Consider the following 14987-nt stretch of genomic DNA (forward strand, 5'->3'; position numbering starts at 1 on the left):
CAAATCCTTCAGCAGCACGCGCTCATCGCTGAGTGGTGCTCGAACCGCGAGTTCAGTTCAGTTCTGGTTCTAAGGTCATGTGACCGCTCTTTTGTAAAACTTCATGAGAAAACAGTTCACATCAAGCGCGACGCCAGTCAGTAGTCCGGAGGCACCGCCTCTGAAAATGGGACTAAGGGACGAGCTCCTCAAGGCAATATGGCATGCGTTCACAGCCCTGGATGTGGATAAAAGTGGGAAAGTGTCTAAGTCACAGCTGAAGGTTTGTTTTTTGCCACCGAATCAACTTTGTTGTTCTTTTAAGCTTGGGCACTGGAGTGTAAGCGCTGTTACAATGGCTCAGCGCAGGAAATTCTTAGAGTTTAAGGATGTGTGACTCATACTAGCTGCACTGACTGTAAATGTAACATTGTTTCAAGTTACTTTTTCTCTATAGAATTTCAAACTCTAGTTTGTTTCGAAACTTAAAAACGTTATAAAGTACTCGTGGGACAGGGAATTCTGCTTCTGGTATCTGATTGTAGTGTGTCACGGATGAGGTATTAGATCATATAGAACTGCAACCCGAATAATGACAAACCTTTAGTTATTTTCTAATCCTTCCCAAACCTTTAAATTGGTTTAAAATGTGTGTATCCATATTTAAATACATTCAGATGAAATGGAAGAGTTTTGTTTAGGAAATTAAGCTAATTATATCAATGCTAATGGTAAGAATATATAAGGGATAGTTGTATGATGTAATATCTGGATGCAGGTTCTTCCAAATATATAGTGGATACACAAAGTGAGAAAAGTGCTACAATGATATTCTACTAAAAATCACTACTTCATAAGTGTTTAAGCACTGATTTAGATGATGATTATTGTTATTATTGGATATGTTTTGGTGTTGAACTCAGTGGTGTTTTTCAGGTGCTTTCCCATAACCTGTGTACAGTGATGAAGATCCCTCATGATCCTGTTGCTCTAGAGGAACACTTTAGAGATGATGATGAAGGTCCTGTTTCCAATCAGGGATACATGCCTTACCTGAACAGGTTCATTCTGGACAAGGTGAGCACATTTGTCATTGTCCAAATAGGGCTTTTCTGTTGGCAGTTTGACTTGGGGAAAAAATATTTGGATTTCCCACTTTTTTGGATTTTAATCTTAGTCTGGATAAAATGTATGCAGACTGTATTGATGGAGTGAAAAATGTTTTTGAGGACCACTCTTCTAAACAGCATGTGGTTTTACATGCTAAGCTTTACGTTTGATCATAAATGCTGTAATTCTTTTATGGATGTTCATTTTCTAATGTGAAAGTTTATCATCCTCATGGTACACTAACCCCAATTTGACTAAAGCAACTGGTGCATTTACTGTAGATCTATTTAAAGTAAATGTTAGGTAACATAATGAAAGGCCTCCAGGCATGAGAATTTGTTTATTTTTGCGAGAGAAATTATGTAAAAAGTAACATGGAAGAATTGCTTTCTTTGTAATTTCAAATTTTCTTGTGCAAAAAAGAAACAGACGGAGGGAAGAGATTTCACAATGCACTACAAAGCATTAAGTTCTGCATTAAAGCATTAAGATTTGTAGGAAAAAATCATTAGCTGCTGAAAGCTATTATAGGCAATGTTGAATTTTAGCGCTTAAAATTCCTACAATGGAAAGGCAAAATATACCTTTTGCCTATTTTATGTTTGTCTGAGGTCTCATGTTTAGCACACTTTGGGGATTTACATCACTAGCCACATATTGTAAGCTTTCTCTGGTCACACTTTTGCTTTTAACCCTTTAGAACCTAAAGCTAAAATAGGCCGTTTTCACTCATTTTGGTTTTTGGAGTATAAAATTATAACACAATGTGGTATCTTCAAGTGCAAGGTGTCATTTTTTTCAGAAAATTATTGGCTTGCATGCAATGGTTGCATGAGTGACCAAACACACACTCCACCCTGCTGCAAAGAGACCCGCCTTTCCCCTTTTTTTGCCTTCCATTTTGACTCTCAGCCAAGCTTAATTAACTAGTGGTCAGAGGGAGAAAACAAGTTACAGTGCTTTACTTGGTTTTACACTTATACATTCACACACCCATAGTCATTGACTTCTGTCTGAGATAGTACACTAACAGCTTAGTCACACATATTACTTCTCATTTTACAACGATGTATGATTGTGATTTTTTTGGGGGTATATTATGCCCCACATCTTTCTCACCCTTTCAGCTAACTTGATTCCAGGAATGCATTGTCTGTAAAGTGCTCTGATGTCAATTGAGGAACAAAAGATGCAGACCCGTTCACTAGCACAAGCCCAAAATAGAGTGACGCTATCAAAACAGCTAGTGCTTTGTGGCCCACTAGTTCTAATACGTAGTGTGGTTATGCTCTAGTATAACATGCTGTGACCACGGTATGATCAGAGATCAAAATGAGTATGTTTCACAGCTATGTTTTACTTGAGACGATGGTTAGGTGATGGTTAAAGGAAACATACACTACCTTTTAAAAGTTTGAGGTCAGTAAGAGTTTTAATTAATATTAATTCATAAAATTAATACTTTTATTCAAATTATTTGAAAAAGTGACAAAATTGTTACAGATAATTTCCATTTTAAATAAATGCAGTTCCTTTGAACAAAGAATATTGAAAAAAAAATCATGTGACACTGAAGACTGAAATAATGGCTTCTGAAAATTCACCTGTGCCATCACAGGAATAAATTACATTTTAAAATTAATATTTCACAATATAAAATTATTACTGCATTTTCTGATTAAATAAATGCAGCCTTTGTTGGCATAAGAGACTTCTTTCAAATACATAAAAAAATCTTAACGACAACAAATGTTTGAACAGTGTACATCATTTAATATTTAATTCTTACTGGTCAGTCGCAGCATTCTACAGTTATGTATATACGGTTATGTTTGAATAATGATCACTAAAGTATATAATTGACTGTTGTCCCAGGCAATTAACTTCCTACATATGCTAGTTTAAAGGGGTGGTTGATCAGCTTTTTTAGAAGGCTTGATTGTGTTTATGAGGTGCAGTGTAACATGTTCATGCTTAGTTAAAAAACAACAACATTATTTTCACACATTTTACCTTTATTCTACACTGCTGTTTCTGTTCTCATCAAAATGGTCTATTGAGTTTCTGGTTCTATGAAGCCCCTCCCTCAGAAACACGCAATCAGGCTCAGATTGGTTAGCTGGCCCAGTGTGTTGTGATTCGCTAGTGGACGTTGTCCGGAAACGTCACGCCCCCTTACTATTATGGGTAGTTGCATGTTCCCGGTGGCAGGGTTTATGTAAACATCGGGGTTTGTGAAGTCACAAACCCGGGAAGAAGCTCGTTGTAGTCCCTACCAGCCTTTTTTTGTAGTCCTTAAATAGCCATTTCTTTAAAAGAAAATATCTATATTTGCATAGAACTTTGGGCATTGTAACTTTGCAGATATTTTTTATGTTCTTAACAGCAACATTACACACTAACTAAAGTTAAAAAAGTTAAATCATAATCAACCACTCCTTTACTCAGCAGCATCTTTCTCCTCGCAAAATAAAATACTTTGAAGTTTGAACTCAAATCAGTATTTTAAGTCTAAGTAACTGTAAAGTATAGGATAGGATTTATTAAATAGTTGACTGCGTTATGTGACTTCTAGCTCACAATTTTCAATGCGTGTCATTCGATTATACATGTAGGTCCTCTATAGCTACAAATATTCACTAAAAAAAACTGATTGCATTGACTAGCTGTCAGAATCCATGCAGTCTTGCTCATCCCAAACACTTCCTACTGTAAAACTTAAGACTTTCTCACCCTCATGACCCATCACAGTCAGAGAAACTATAAAGCAGTTATTCACAGGCGTGATAAAGTCTATTAATGAATGTGATCGAGCCCGAGCTCCACTGAATACAAATGAACAGCTTCATCTGGAGAAGAACAGAGGCTCCACTGGCCACTCAGGTCTCCACAAGGCCCCTTCCTAGAATTTAATTTCTGTTGGTGTTCTGGTAAACTTGGGCCGTCGCTTTATGGGTAGTGCGTCAGGCAGCAACGTTGTTTACTTCCAGTTTTGGCTACACATGGTGTAGCGTTGTTATTTGCATGCATATTTAATGTTAATTCAGTGGTTTGTCGAGACCGTGTGATGTTTTTACGATTGTTATTTGAATTTTTTGGAGAGTTGTCAGTAACATTTTCCCATCTGCTTCTCTTTTAAAGGTGTTATTCCTTTTGTAAATACTGTTATTTGTATATACTGTAAATGATGACTTCAGTGGGCGGAAGCCGGGCCCGGGGCAACTGGGAGCAGACGCAGGGTCAGACACAGAGCCAGTCACAGCACAAGCAGAGGCCTCAGGTAAGTTCACAAGCATTAGGTTATATTGATTAATTATAGTGATTGGCTAAGTTTTGCCACACCTCCAAAGCCCCCTTTAACCCACCTCAAAAAAACTGGCTACACCACCTAAAACATGGTAATCTTGGGCCAGAAACTGCAACCGGCGTAAGTGAATGTTAAAAAAAATTAGGTACTTGGTTTGACTTTTTCCGTCTACCCAAAAACATTTATGGATGTTACTTGACTGAGTTATGACCGTTGTAACTTTTGATGGGTGTGTCAAAACTGCGTCGATCCTGAATTAAATAGCACTGGATGTTAAAATGTGTTTAAATAAGACAAAATCTTTGCATGTTCTCGAGTTGTTTGCAGTTTTGCTGGCTATGAGAACCAGCACAATTTCGGTGGAAAACGGGCATCAGTGACATCCATCAGTCTGAGACTTTTTCTCTGAGTCACTGCAGTCTATCACTCGTTCTTCTAAATTAAATTAAGGGCTTTAGAAATAAATCATAAATTTATGCTCAAGCAAATGCTAAGCCTGACCTATTTTTCCTCGGTTGTATTCTGGCCTGCTCGGGTGGAGGGACAGACACAGAATTTTATCTAAAAACATCTTTAATGCGCAGATTCATAGACAAGGCTTAAGCCTGGTGCAAGACTGTCTTAACTGAAATTAACTTGCACTGACATATCTTAAAATGTTATTGCCATTGATTTGTATCGTGATGCACGCCAGCAATGTTTTCTCTATGGCACATTTAAAAAAAAATTTTTTTTTAAACTGCTTGAATGTTCTAATTAGTGCTGGGCGGTATGACCGAAAATTTATATCACAGTATTTTTCAAAATTATACCGGTTTCACGGTACATGACGGTATTTTTTTTTAGGGATGCACCGATATGAAAATTTTGGCCGATAACCGATTATTCTTTATTTTTGAAAGCCGATAACCGATATGTTGGCCGATAAATCTATATCCAAATTGTTATATACTTTTTGAGAGCCTGATTACAAAAAAGGTCTCATCATTAAAAGCCACATCCCAAACACTTCAACATAAGCAGCCTAGTTTGAACGGTGTACGTTTTAAAAATATTTTTACTCTCCCATTACCAAATTTAGTCATAAAAAAGTCTTACAAATAAATAAAATTATGCATAAATAATGCAAACAAGTCACTGGACATCATTACACGTGTAAAGAATCAAAATGAATGCGCCATAGATCAATAAAACGGAATAGCCTCTGCACGGACAATAATTAAATGATTTTAATTACTAAACCATATTGTTGATGAAAATAATAAGAGAACAATACAAGTGGTTGTTGTTATTAATAATGTATCGATGATTTTGAAAAAGTAACAAATTAATACCACTGTTTTAAATAGCAGCCGTTGAGCTGCGCGTGCTGAAGCTGAAGAGCTGAATGAACATGGTAAACTGAAGCGTTTTGCTGGCAGCTTATTTAATTCAAGGAAATGCATCCTGAGATTAATATTAATACAACATAAACATAATATTACAACTTATATATGTACAAAATGATGCAGTTATTGCGTGCTATAGTCAGAATGTGTGATCCTGTTGTGGATGCGCTCTTCCCATAACAACGCGCTGAAACACGGCAACTAAACCCAAAGAATTCACAACGTTTTATTATAATAATGTTCTCATTAGAATGTTATATACACGACATTCCCAATCATAGTTATTAATGTTGTGCACTGCTGTTTGGGCTGCGTGTGCTGAGCTAAAGATGATCACTGGTAAACTGAAGCGCTCTTTTAACTTAACCAAACGTATTCTATATGAGATAAATCAGATATACATCAAATAAACACAATATTACAATGTACAATTGCACAAAAGGCTGCAAACGAACAGCGCGCATCTGAAGTGTCTCTGAAGGAAATAATGCATTATTTATCGGCTTTAAGATATCGGCCAAATTTTCTTATCAGGCCGATACCGATAACAGAAAAAATGAGCCGATATGGGCCGATACCGATATGGTGGCCGATATATCGTGCATCCCTACATTTAAATTTATGCTCTCACCCTTAGATAGAGTACTTCCTTCGTAAGCTAACAGAAGCCATGGGTGGCAGCTGGATTGAGGAAAAGTTTGAAGAATACAAGATCCAGCTGAGCAGCAAGTACCAGTGTCTGAACGTGTGGGAGCTGATTGAGTTGGTGGGTATGGGTCACTTCAGTAAGGGCATGGACCGCCAGAGCCTCTCCATGGGCATTAATGAAGTGTTCCAGGAACTTATACTGGATATGCTCAAACAGGTAAGAGGAGTACGGCTCCAGTATAATAGAAACTGTATAGAGTATACGCTTACAAACATGGTCCAAAATGTACTTTTTGCCATGCCTCCCAGTGGCGTTCGAATTCTAAAATCTACTGGCCATAAATACATTTTAATCAGCCATCAAACTGTTTGTACCTATAAAAATGGAATTGCGAAGCTGTTTTTTTCCAGCATATTTTGGACAAAAAATGTTATGACTCTCTCAGCACGATGAGCCAATGCTCATCTCCCAAGAAACAGCACTTGTCACAAATGCTTTTTTCCCTCATATTGTCATTTTGATGGCATAAAAGAATATTCCACATGTTGTTGTTGCCTTTCCTAATGACCTTTCCAAGTGTTTTGGTTTTATTAAATTATTATAGACAGTTGTTCATTAGTTCACATACCCTTTGCAAAAGCTATTTGATTGTAAAAAAAAAAATTTATACAAAATTTAATATATTTTAAAATGTAATTTATTTCTGTGATGATAAAGCTGTATTTTTCAGCAGTCATTATTCTAGACTTCAGTGTCACATGATCCTTTAGAAATCATTTTAATATGTTGATTTGCTGCTCAAGAAACATTTCTTATTATTATCAATGTTGGAAATAGTTGTGATGCTTAATATTTTTGTGGAAACAATAGATTTTTTTCTAGGATTCTTTTTATGAATAGAAAGTTCAAAAGAACAGCATTTATTTTAAGTAGAAATCATTATAAATGTAACATTACACATTTTAAATGCATTTAAGGTTACTTTTGATAAATTTCCTGAGTAAAAGTATTTATTTTGTTAAAAAAATAGGTACTGACCCCAAACTTTTGAACAGCAGTGTGTATCAGATATTTAAGCTTATTTTTTTAATTAAATGTGATCAACGGTGAACAATAAGTATGTGAATATATGAGCAGAATTGTGCATTCGTTTTTCAGCACATTCGTTTATTTTAAAGGGGTCATATGATGCGATTAAAATTTTTCCTTTCTCTTTGGAGTGTTACAAGCTCTTGGTGCATAAAGAAGATCTGTAAAGTTGCAAAGACTAAAGTCTCAAATCCAAAGAGATATTCTTTATAAAAGTTAAGAGTCAACCACGCCTACCTAAAACGGCTTGTTCTAACACGCCCCCACATGTCTACGTCACGATGTGGGAAGTTTTGCATAACGCCGCCCAAATGTTCACGCAAAGAAAGAAGGCGTAACTTTTATTCTCGCTGTAGTATTGTTGCCGCCGCCGCCGCCGCCATGTCGTGAAGGCGCTGTGTGTTTCGTTGTGAAAGCGAAACTACTTTGTTTGGTCTTCCAAAAGAGGACGATATCCGCTTCTTCATGCCTGGAACTGATCCGTGCTGGTCACTGAGGAAATACATTAACTTCGCTCTGTGGATCACCGGATCGGCTTTCACTGTGGACGAAGCGGAGTCCAGCCCGGGGTCGTCACATGTGGTTGCTGCAAGCCCGCTAGCCACTCCTTTGTCGAATCCACCGGCCACTCCGTTCTCAAGCCCACCAGCCGCCGCTCACTCAAGCCGGTCGCCGCTCACTTTTAGCAACATCATATGACCCTTTTAATGAACGGGGCAAATCTGGATTGATATAATCACAATGTTTCATTGTACCGGCCCGGTTGTTGTCAAACCTGTTACAATTCCATTTCCTCATGCTTAAGAAAGTAGGTCATACCTGGATGTAGCCTATGCAATATGCATCTGCTAATAATGACCTTTAGTAGACTGACTTCAGCCATGATATCAGCTGCCTGTGTTTTGAAGTCTGTATGTTTTGGAGATCTAAGGGGAGTGTGAATAAAGCACACTGGCATCAGTGTTGTTTTCTGCTTTGACTATGAATGAGAGCGAAGGATTGGTGCCAAGGCCAGCTGTGCAGCCACAGTCAGGATCAGATACAGATTAACTAAGTCATATGAAACCGATGCTTAAACAGGATGCAATATTTACATGGCGTGAAATGTGCATTTAGCATTAACGAGGCCTTAGGAAAAAAATAATATGTGAGTCAGCATGCAGGATCCAGACTTTTAGCACTTGTCGCAGTGATACAGAACGACTCAGAGATAATTTGAGGAGCAGGACTCATCGTTGTTTCCACCAGCAGGACACTGTCAACTGAACTGCAATGTGACCTGTTCCTTTGACCTGTTTCAGGGCTACATGATGAAAAAGGGCCACAAAAGGAAGAACTGGACCGAACGGTGGTTCCTGTTGAAGCCCAACTTAATTTCATACTATGTTAGTGAAGATCTCACAGAAAAGAAAGGCGACATACTACTAGATGGAAACTGTTGTGTTGAAGTAAGGGCTCATCAGAGATGAGTGATGATTTATTCTAAATAATATTTTAGCCTGCCTTTTACTGTAAGTAGTGCTAAATGTGTTTAATTTTTATGGTGACATCATTCTCACGGACACATTTCCTTTTCCTCTTATTGTGATGACCTCACACATTCCTCTGCAGTCCTTACCTGATAAAGAGGGGAAAAAATGCCTTTTCTACGTCAAGTGCTCTGACAAAAGCTTTGAAATAAGCGCCTCTGATAAGAAGAAAAAACAAGAGTGGATTCAAGGTCAGATTTGACTCATTCTGATGATTCATTCTATTGTGGCTTTGACAGAAATAAAATAGAGACTACCAGTCAAAAGTTCAGTCACACTCAGTTTACATTTACTCATTAAAATGTGTTTTTATTTCAAACATTTTGATTTAAATATCAATGTTTAAATTGCTCAAAATGATTACAAATTATGCCAGCTTATGAATTTCTTTACAAAAAAAATTTGTTGATGAATGGATTGGCCTAGATAATAAAGGAAAAACGGCAAACAAGACTCCAGCACACATTCAGTATTTCAGGGTAGCGACTTCAAAGCAGCAAAATAAGTATAACACATTTTAAGTCACTACATAATTTCTATATTAATTTCGACTATAGTTCAAAAATTTGGAAAATATTTCTAATAAGGAACATTTGGTCAAATTTAAGACTGGTGAGAATTTATGTTTTTGAAAGAAGTCTCTCATGCATATTATGTATTATTTAAAATAACTGTTTTCTATTTGAATTTTTTACCCAGTGTTTAGTACTGTATATATACTGTATATATTGTGTTATGTTCATATTGAAGTAAATAACTTCTGTCCTTTATGCCCACTTAGCTATTCAGACTTGTATCATACTCCTGAAGGTGGAACGTCCAGCTCCACACCTTGAGGCACGGCAAAAGCGGCGAGAGTTACGACAGAAACAACAAGCTGAGCAGGAAGAACTGGAGCTGAGGATGAGAGAGCTGCAGACGGCCAATGAGAACAAACAGAGAGAGCTGGAGGCATTGAGGAAGGTCTGTAGTGTTCTACAGCAGCAGCTGCTGAGCTTCCAATCTCTCTATGTTTCTAGCAACTCACACAAACAAATGTCTCTCTCAGGCCTTTTACTGGAAATTGCATGGTTTGTCACATTGTTCCTTCTACATTTTATTATACAGAATATGGCTGTTACTCAGTGATTAAAAAAACAAACAAACAATCCATACAAGATGTGTCCATGTTCACTTGTACAATTATTGGACTTGTAGAAAGACTGATATTTAGTAATGCATGTGGAAATGACAACACAGCTTTTTGCATTTAAAAAGAAAAGATAAAGTGCTGTACACTTGGAACAACACTACAAACATGCCCCCTGCACTGCAGTTTAATGAGTGAAACAGAAACTGTGTCTGTTGCCACACTGACAATTCATGAAACAGTATTTACCCAGGAACCCGTGGTGGCTCTTTGTAATCTCTCTCTGCTATTCATGAATTATGATTTTACTGAAACTCATCTTTGATTTCAAGTACCACCTTCCCTATTCAGGTCCTCTACAGAAACCTTTCAGCAGAAGTTGTTTCATCTTAAACGGCCTGTACTGAAAACTGAAATTAGATTAGCTTAAGTGTATGGTTTCACACCCAATATAGAGATGTGGATTGAGCATGTATGTGTGAGAGTTGGGGGTTGGGTGTTTGGAGGAATTGTGGTTTTGCATTTAACCCTTCTTAACCTTCTTTCATCTAATTTCTCGTTATCCTGATGATCTTTTCTGGTTGAGTGTTTTAATATTGTTAAATCGGAGTTTAGCCAGACTTATCCCCAATGAGTTTTGTCATCAGCAAGTGGATTTAAATCAGTAAGATAAGCATGACCATGTGACATATTGAGCACATTGGTTAACCTACAAACACTTGTGAGATTTTAATGGTCAGCACTCAAATGTTGAGTAGTGTGCAGGAAAAGGATATGTCAGTACATTTTTTTCGTTTATAGACTTTACACTATACTAAATTAAATGCCAATAATTAAGACTGGATTCTTTGACTAACTATGCAACAATAACCAAAATAAACAATTTGAAAACATTAAAAAATATACTTTACTGAATACGTTTTTCATCATTTTATATATATATATATATAAATTTTAAAACAAAATATAAATGCCAAAAAACATTTAAACATCTAGTCGAACAATCAAGTATTAATTATTGTTTTACTTATTAATTATTGTTTCACTAGGTCTATAAACTCAGACAAAACAAAAACACATTGAAACAGTGTTTTATATATTTATGAATATGCCTGCATTTATTACTACATTACATTTTGACACACAAATATAAACCAATAACTAAGACTTGATTTTTCGACTAGATATCTTTTTTTAAGCATTATGCAACAACCATAATAAACAAGTTAAAAACATTTAGATAAAACTAAAATATGCCTGATTGAATTTGTTTTTCATTATTTTATATATAAAAAAATATATAAATATATATAATACATTAAAATGTGTGTGAATTTTTGTACTAAATGAAATGCAGATTTTTGATGAATTGGACTGAATAGTTCAGGAAAAGCAGCAAATAAATGTCCTGAAAAGCATAATTTATTGGCATAAAAATATAAGACAAGATTTTAATCTTTTACTGTTTCAAGGAGTATGCCATAAGCATTTAAAAAGAAGTTTACTGCAAAGTCAAACAGCTAACAGCTGATTACAGTAAATTACACGCAGCACAATATTCTTTGATAGAAAAACAGTCTGACACAGTACATATAGTGTTAACTGGGAACAATCATTTGATTTACGGTGATGACAAGTTCTCATTGTCTGATCTAATTGTGTCTGAACAGTTGTCTGAATGGAGAACAGTCCAGCATTGATGTTTCAATGCCTCTGCCCCTGTCCTCTAATACATAGCAGGACAATTGGTGCCTGGGGAGAGAGCTAGAGAGGGCCGTCCCAAACCCTGAGGAGTTCATACTAAAACAATACCTGCCCTGTCACTCAGCACGGCCACCTGGGATCTCACGCTGACCTGCCATCTGACCACAACCATACAGAAAGTGATTGAGTGAAGACTGTGGTCAGCTGTGTTAATGGAGGATATTGTTGTTGATCATTCGTGTTTTATTTAAACAATGTGCTGTTTCTAATTAAAAGCAGTTGTATTAAAAGAAAAAAAAAGTATGATGTATAGACAGTGCGGTTTTTTTTAAAAGGTTTACGGGTGAAATGGATGTGTAATGGTTAGTTGTTCTATGGTTTATTTCTTTTTGGTTTGCTGAAAGATCCCTGCTGTGCTGAAGTAAAAAAAAACACGTGTGTCTGATTTCTTTACAAATGAAGAAAGTATTTGTGTTGCACAGAAACTGGAGGAGGCTGCAGCCAATGCAGCAGAAGAAGAACACAGACGTCTGCAGACCCAGAGCGAGCTGCAGGATCTTTACCGGGTGGAAATGGAGAAAGAGAAAATGGTACAGTAGTTGTTTGCTATTTGAACTTGGTTGGCGACTGTTTGGCTAGCATAGTGTTAACATGCTTTTAGCACTGACTCTTCTATGCCCTTTGATTATCATGTACCTAGAGATCCTGACCATTAATTTTCTGGATAACTTCAGTTCCACAGGTCCATATTTGGAATATTACAGGAAGTACGCTGCAGCATAAGTTCTGCTTTCTACAGTTATAACTGGAAACATGGAAGCACAACATTTGCACACAGTCACACATAAAACCAGTCTACACTGATACTTTTTTTTTTAAAGGGACAGTTACCTAAAAATGAAATTTGTCATCATGATTCATTCTTATGTAGGTCCAATATTCTCTTGACAGTTGAAACATTCTTTGAAATATCTTCTTCTGTTCTGCAGAATAAAGAAAGTCAAATTTTTTGTTTTATATGTGTTTTAGGTGCGGCAGCAAATGGAGGAACAGGTGGCTCAAAAGTCCAGTGAGTTAGAGCAGTACCTGCAGCGCGTACGTGAGCTGGAGAACATGTACCACCGCTTAGAAGACGCACTGGAGGAGGAAAGACAGGCCAGACAAGATGAGGAAACTGTCAGAAAACTACAGGCTAGGTAAATATATTTTAATCATGACAACTCTCTGAATAGTTTTCGCATATTAATGGATATGATAATGTTAATGGATTTGGTGTTGGCGCACTAGATTTGCTACGCATGCTGCTGCTGCCAATAGATACACAGACACGCTGCTGTGAGCATGTAAGATATGAATGAATAGGCATACATAAATCCTGTAGCAGATCTAGACAGGTGGAACTGGGGGAGGTGGAGGCTTTTTGAGAACTCTGCAGGACCAGCTTAAAGCAAACACTGAACCAGACTGTATCAATCATGTGCATTTATATGGCTGAATATTAGCATAAAAAAGATGGGATTTTTCAAATGTTATAAAAAATGTGGTGAGTTATCAAAAAGTATGTATACATATACACAAACAATAAACAGTATTATTGATCAATGCCTTTTTGAGAACTTTTGAAAAATTCAATCTTTCTTATGCTAATATTCAGCCTTTTAAATGCACGTGAATTATTAAAATTAATGTGTTAACAAGTTCATGCTGTGACATTATGTTACTAGTACTGGGTCAGACAGAGAAGGTTCGGACATTGTTCAGTTCCTCACTGTAGTGTATGTTAGAATAAGGTTTAAGCTGTAGTCTGATCTGGCCAGCAGTGGCAAAGCAACATTTGATTAAACTACATACACACAGTTGCGGCACGACAAAACCTTCAGAGTAAGGTCATGTGACACCAGGAATGGGTCAACCTAGAAAAGGCTGTCTATTTCCTTGTAAGGTGGGAAGTTCGAGTAGCGTCACAAACACATGAGGATGTCTGTTCAAGTCTGCAGTTCCTGTTCCCTGTCTCACCCCATGAAACCCAACTCTCTTCCTGTGCTTGTGCTGACCCATCGCCAGCTCATCACTTTACCCATACTCACACAATCAGCTCTATTAACAGTATGTGAATTCCCCTCATTTATATGGATTCTATTATTCAGAATTGAGTTGTGAATGTTTTATTTTTCATTCCAAAAAACTCCTGAATTTGAATTAAGGGAGCAAACAGGATTCAGAATTGTAGGCAATGAGATAGAATTAAAAGAAATGTTTCTTGAGCAGCAAATCAGCCTATTAGACTGATTTATGAAGGATCATGTAACTGAAGATTGGAGTAATGATGTTAAATTCAGAATTGCGATCAGGAATAAATGTTGAAATGTTGAATTTTGCATAACTCTAGCACTGGCAGTACTAGCTCATCCACACACTGATAATTTAAACTTTTTTTGAGGCGCAACCGTAACACAAGGGCTTGCGACATAGTATTTCCAATTTCCTCCTGCCACTTTTCTGTCTGTCTCTACTGCCTGTCTAATAGAGATCTAAAAAGCTTATAAAAAAATATGCAATATAATTTGACAGTGTTTTTTAAATGTGAGCATGTGCGTGTGTGTCTGCTGCAGGCTGCTGGAGGAGGAAGTATCCAAGCGCGCAGAGCTGGAGCAGGTACACCTGTATCAACAGCAGACCATTTCCCAGACACAGGCAGAGAAACAGGAGCTGGAACGAGAACGGCTGGCGAAGGAGAGCGCTTTGCAGTCTGCCATGCAGCAGCTGCAGCAGCTGGAGGCTGACAGACATGGTGCACTGGAGCAATATGAGGTAACATGCTAGAACAATATAGCTGGAGGCTAGTTATGCTTGTGATTGTAAGTTGTGATCTTTTTTGCTCCGAAAAATGTTCCTGTGTAGACTGCCATCTAGTGGCTAAATAGTGCAATGTGAGCTGTCCTATATATTTGCTGCTACTTCTGATGGTGAGATTGTGATTGTATGTTTTTACGTGAACAGGAGGTGATGAAAAAACTAGCAGATGCTGCTAATAACACAAAGAGTTGGAAGGACAAGGTGGCTCATCATGAAGGGCTCATACGGCTCATTCAGCCAGGTGACC

At 37.2% G+C, this 14987-nt stretch overlaps 1 protein-coding gene across 1 annotated transcript in view; it reads left to right on the forward strand.

Annotated features, from left to right (window-relative positions):
* Window positions 1-33: 33 nt before the first annotated feature.
* The window catches only part of LOC107583805 (switch-associated protein 70-like), an 18069-nt gene continuing 3115 nt past the window's right edge, over window positions 34-14987 (forward strand). Inside the window, exons 1-10 of the mRNA XM_016270137.1 lie at window positions 34-262; window positions 916-1056; window positions 6422-6649; window positions 8824-8970; window positions 9134-9242; window positions 9833-10014; window positions 12367-12474; window positions 12914-13080; window positions 14497-14695; window positions 14885-14981. Coding sequence (XP_016125623.1) covers window positions 104-262; window positions 916-1056; window positions 6422-6649; window positions 8824-8970; window positions 9134-9242; window positions 9833-10014; window positions 12367-12474; window positions 12914-13080; window positions 14497-14695; window positions 14885-14981 — 1537 coding nt within the window. The 5' untranslated portion in view covers window positions 34-103. The remainder of the gene's footprint in view (window positions 263-915; window positions 1057-6421; window positions 6650-8823; window positions 8971-9133; window positions 9243-9832; window positions 10015-12366; window positions 12475-12913; window positions 13081-14496; window positions 14696-14884; window positions 14982-14987) is intronic.

This window comes from Sinocyclocheilus grahami, unplaced genomic scaffold, assembly GCF_001515645.1.
Source record: "Sinocyclocheilus grahami isolate Dianchi unplaced genomic scaffold, SAMN03320097.WGS_v1.1 scaffold55.1, whole genome shotgun sequence".
Lineage (NCBI taxonomy): Eukaryota > Metazoa > Chordata > Actinopteri > Cypriniformes > Cyprinidae > Sinocyclocheilus > Sinocyclocheilus grahami.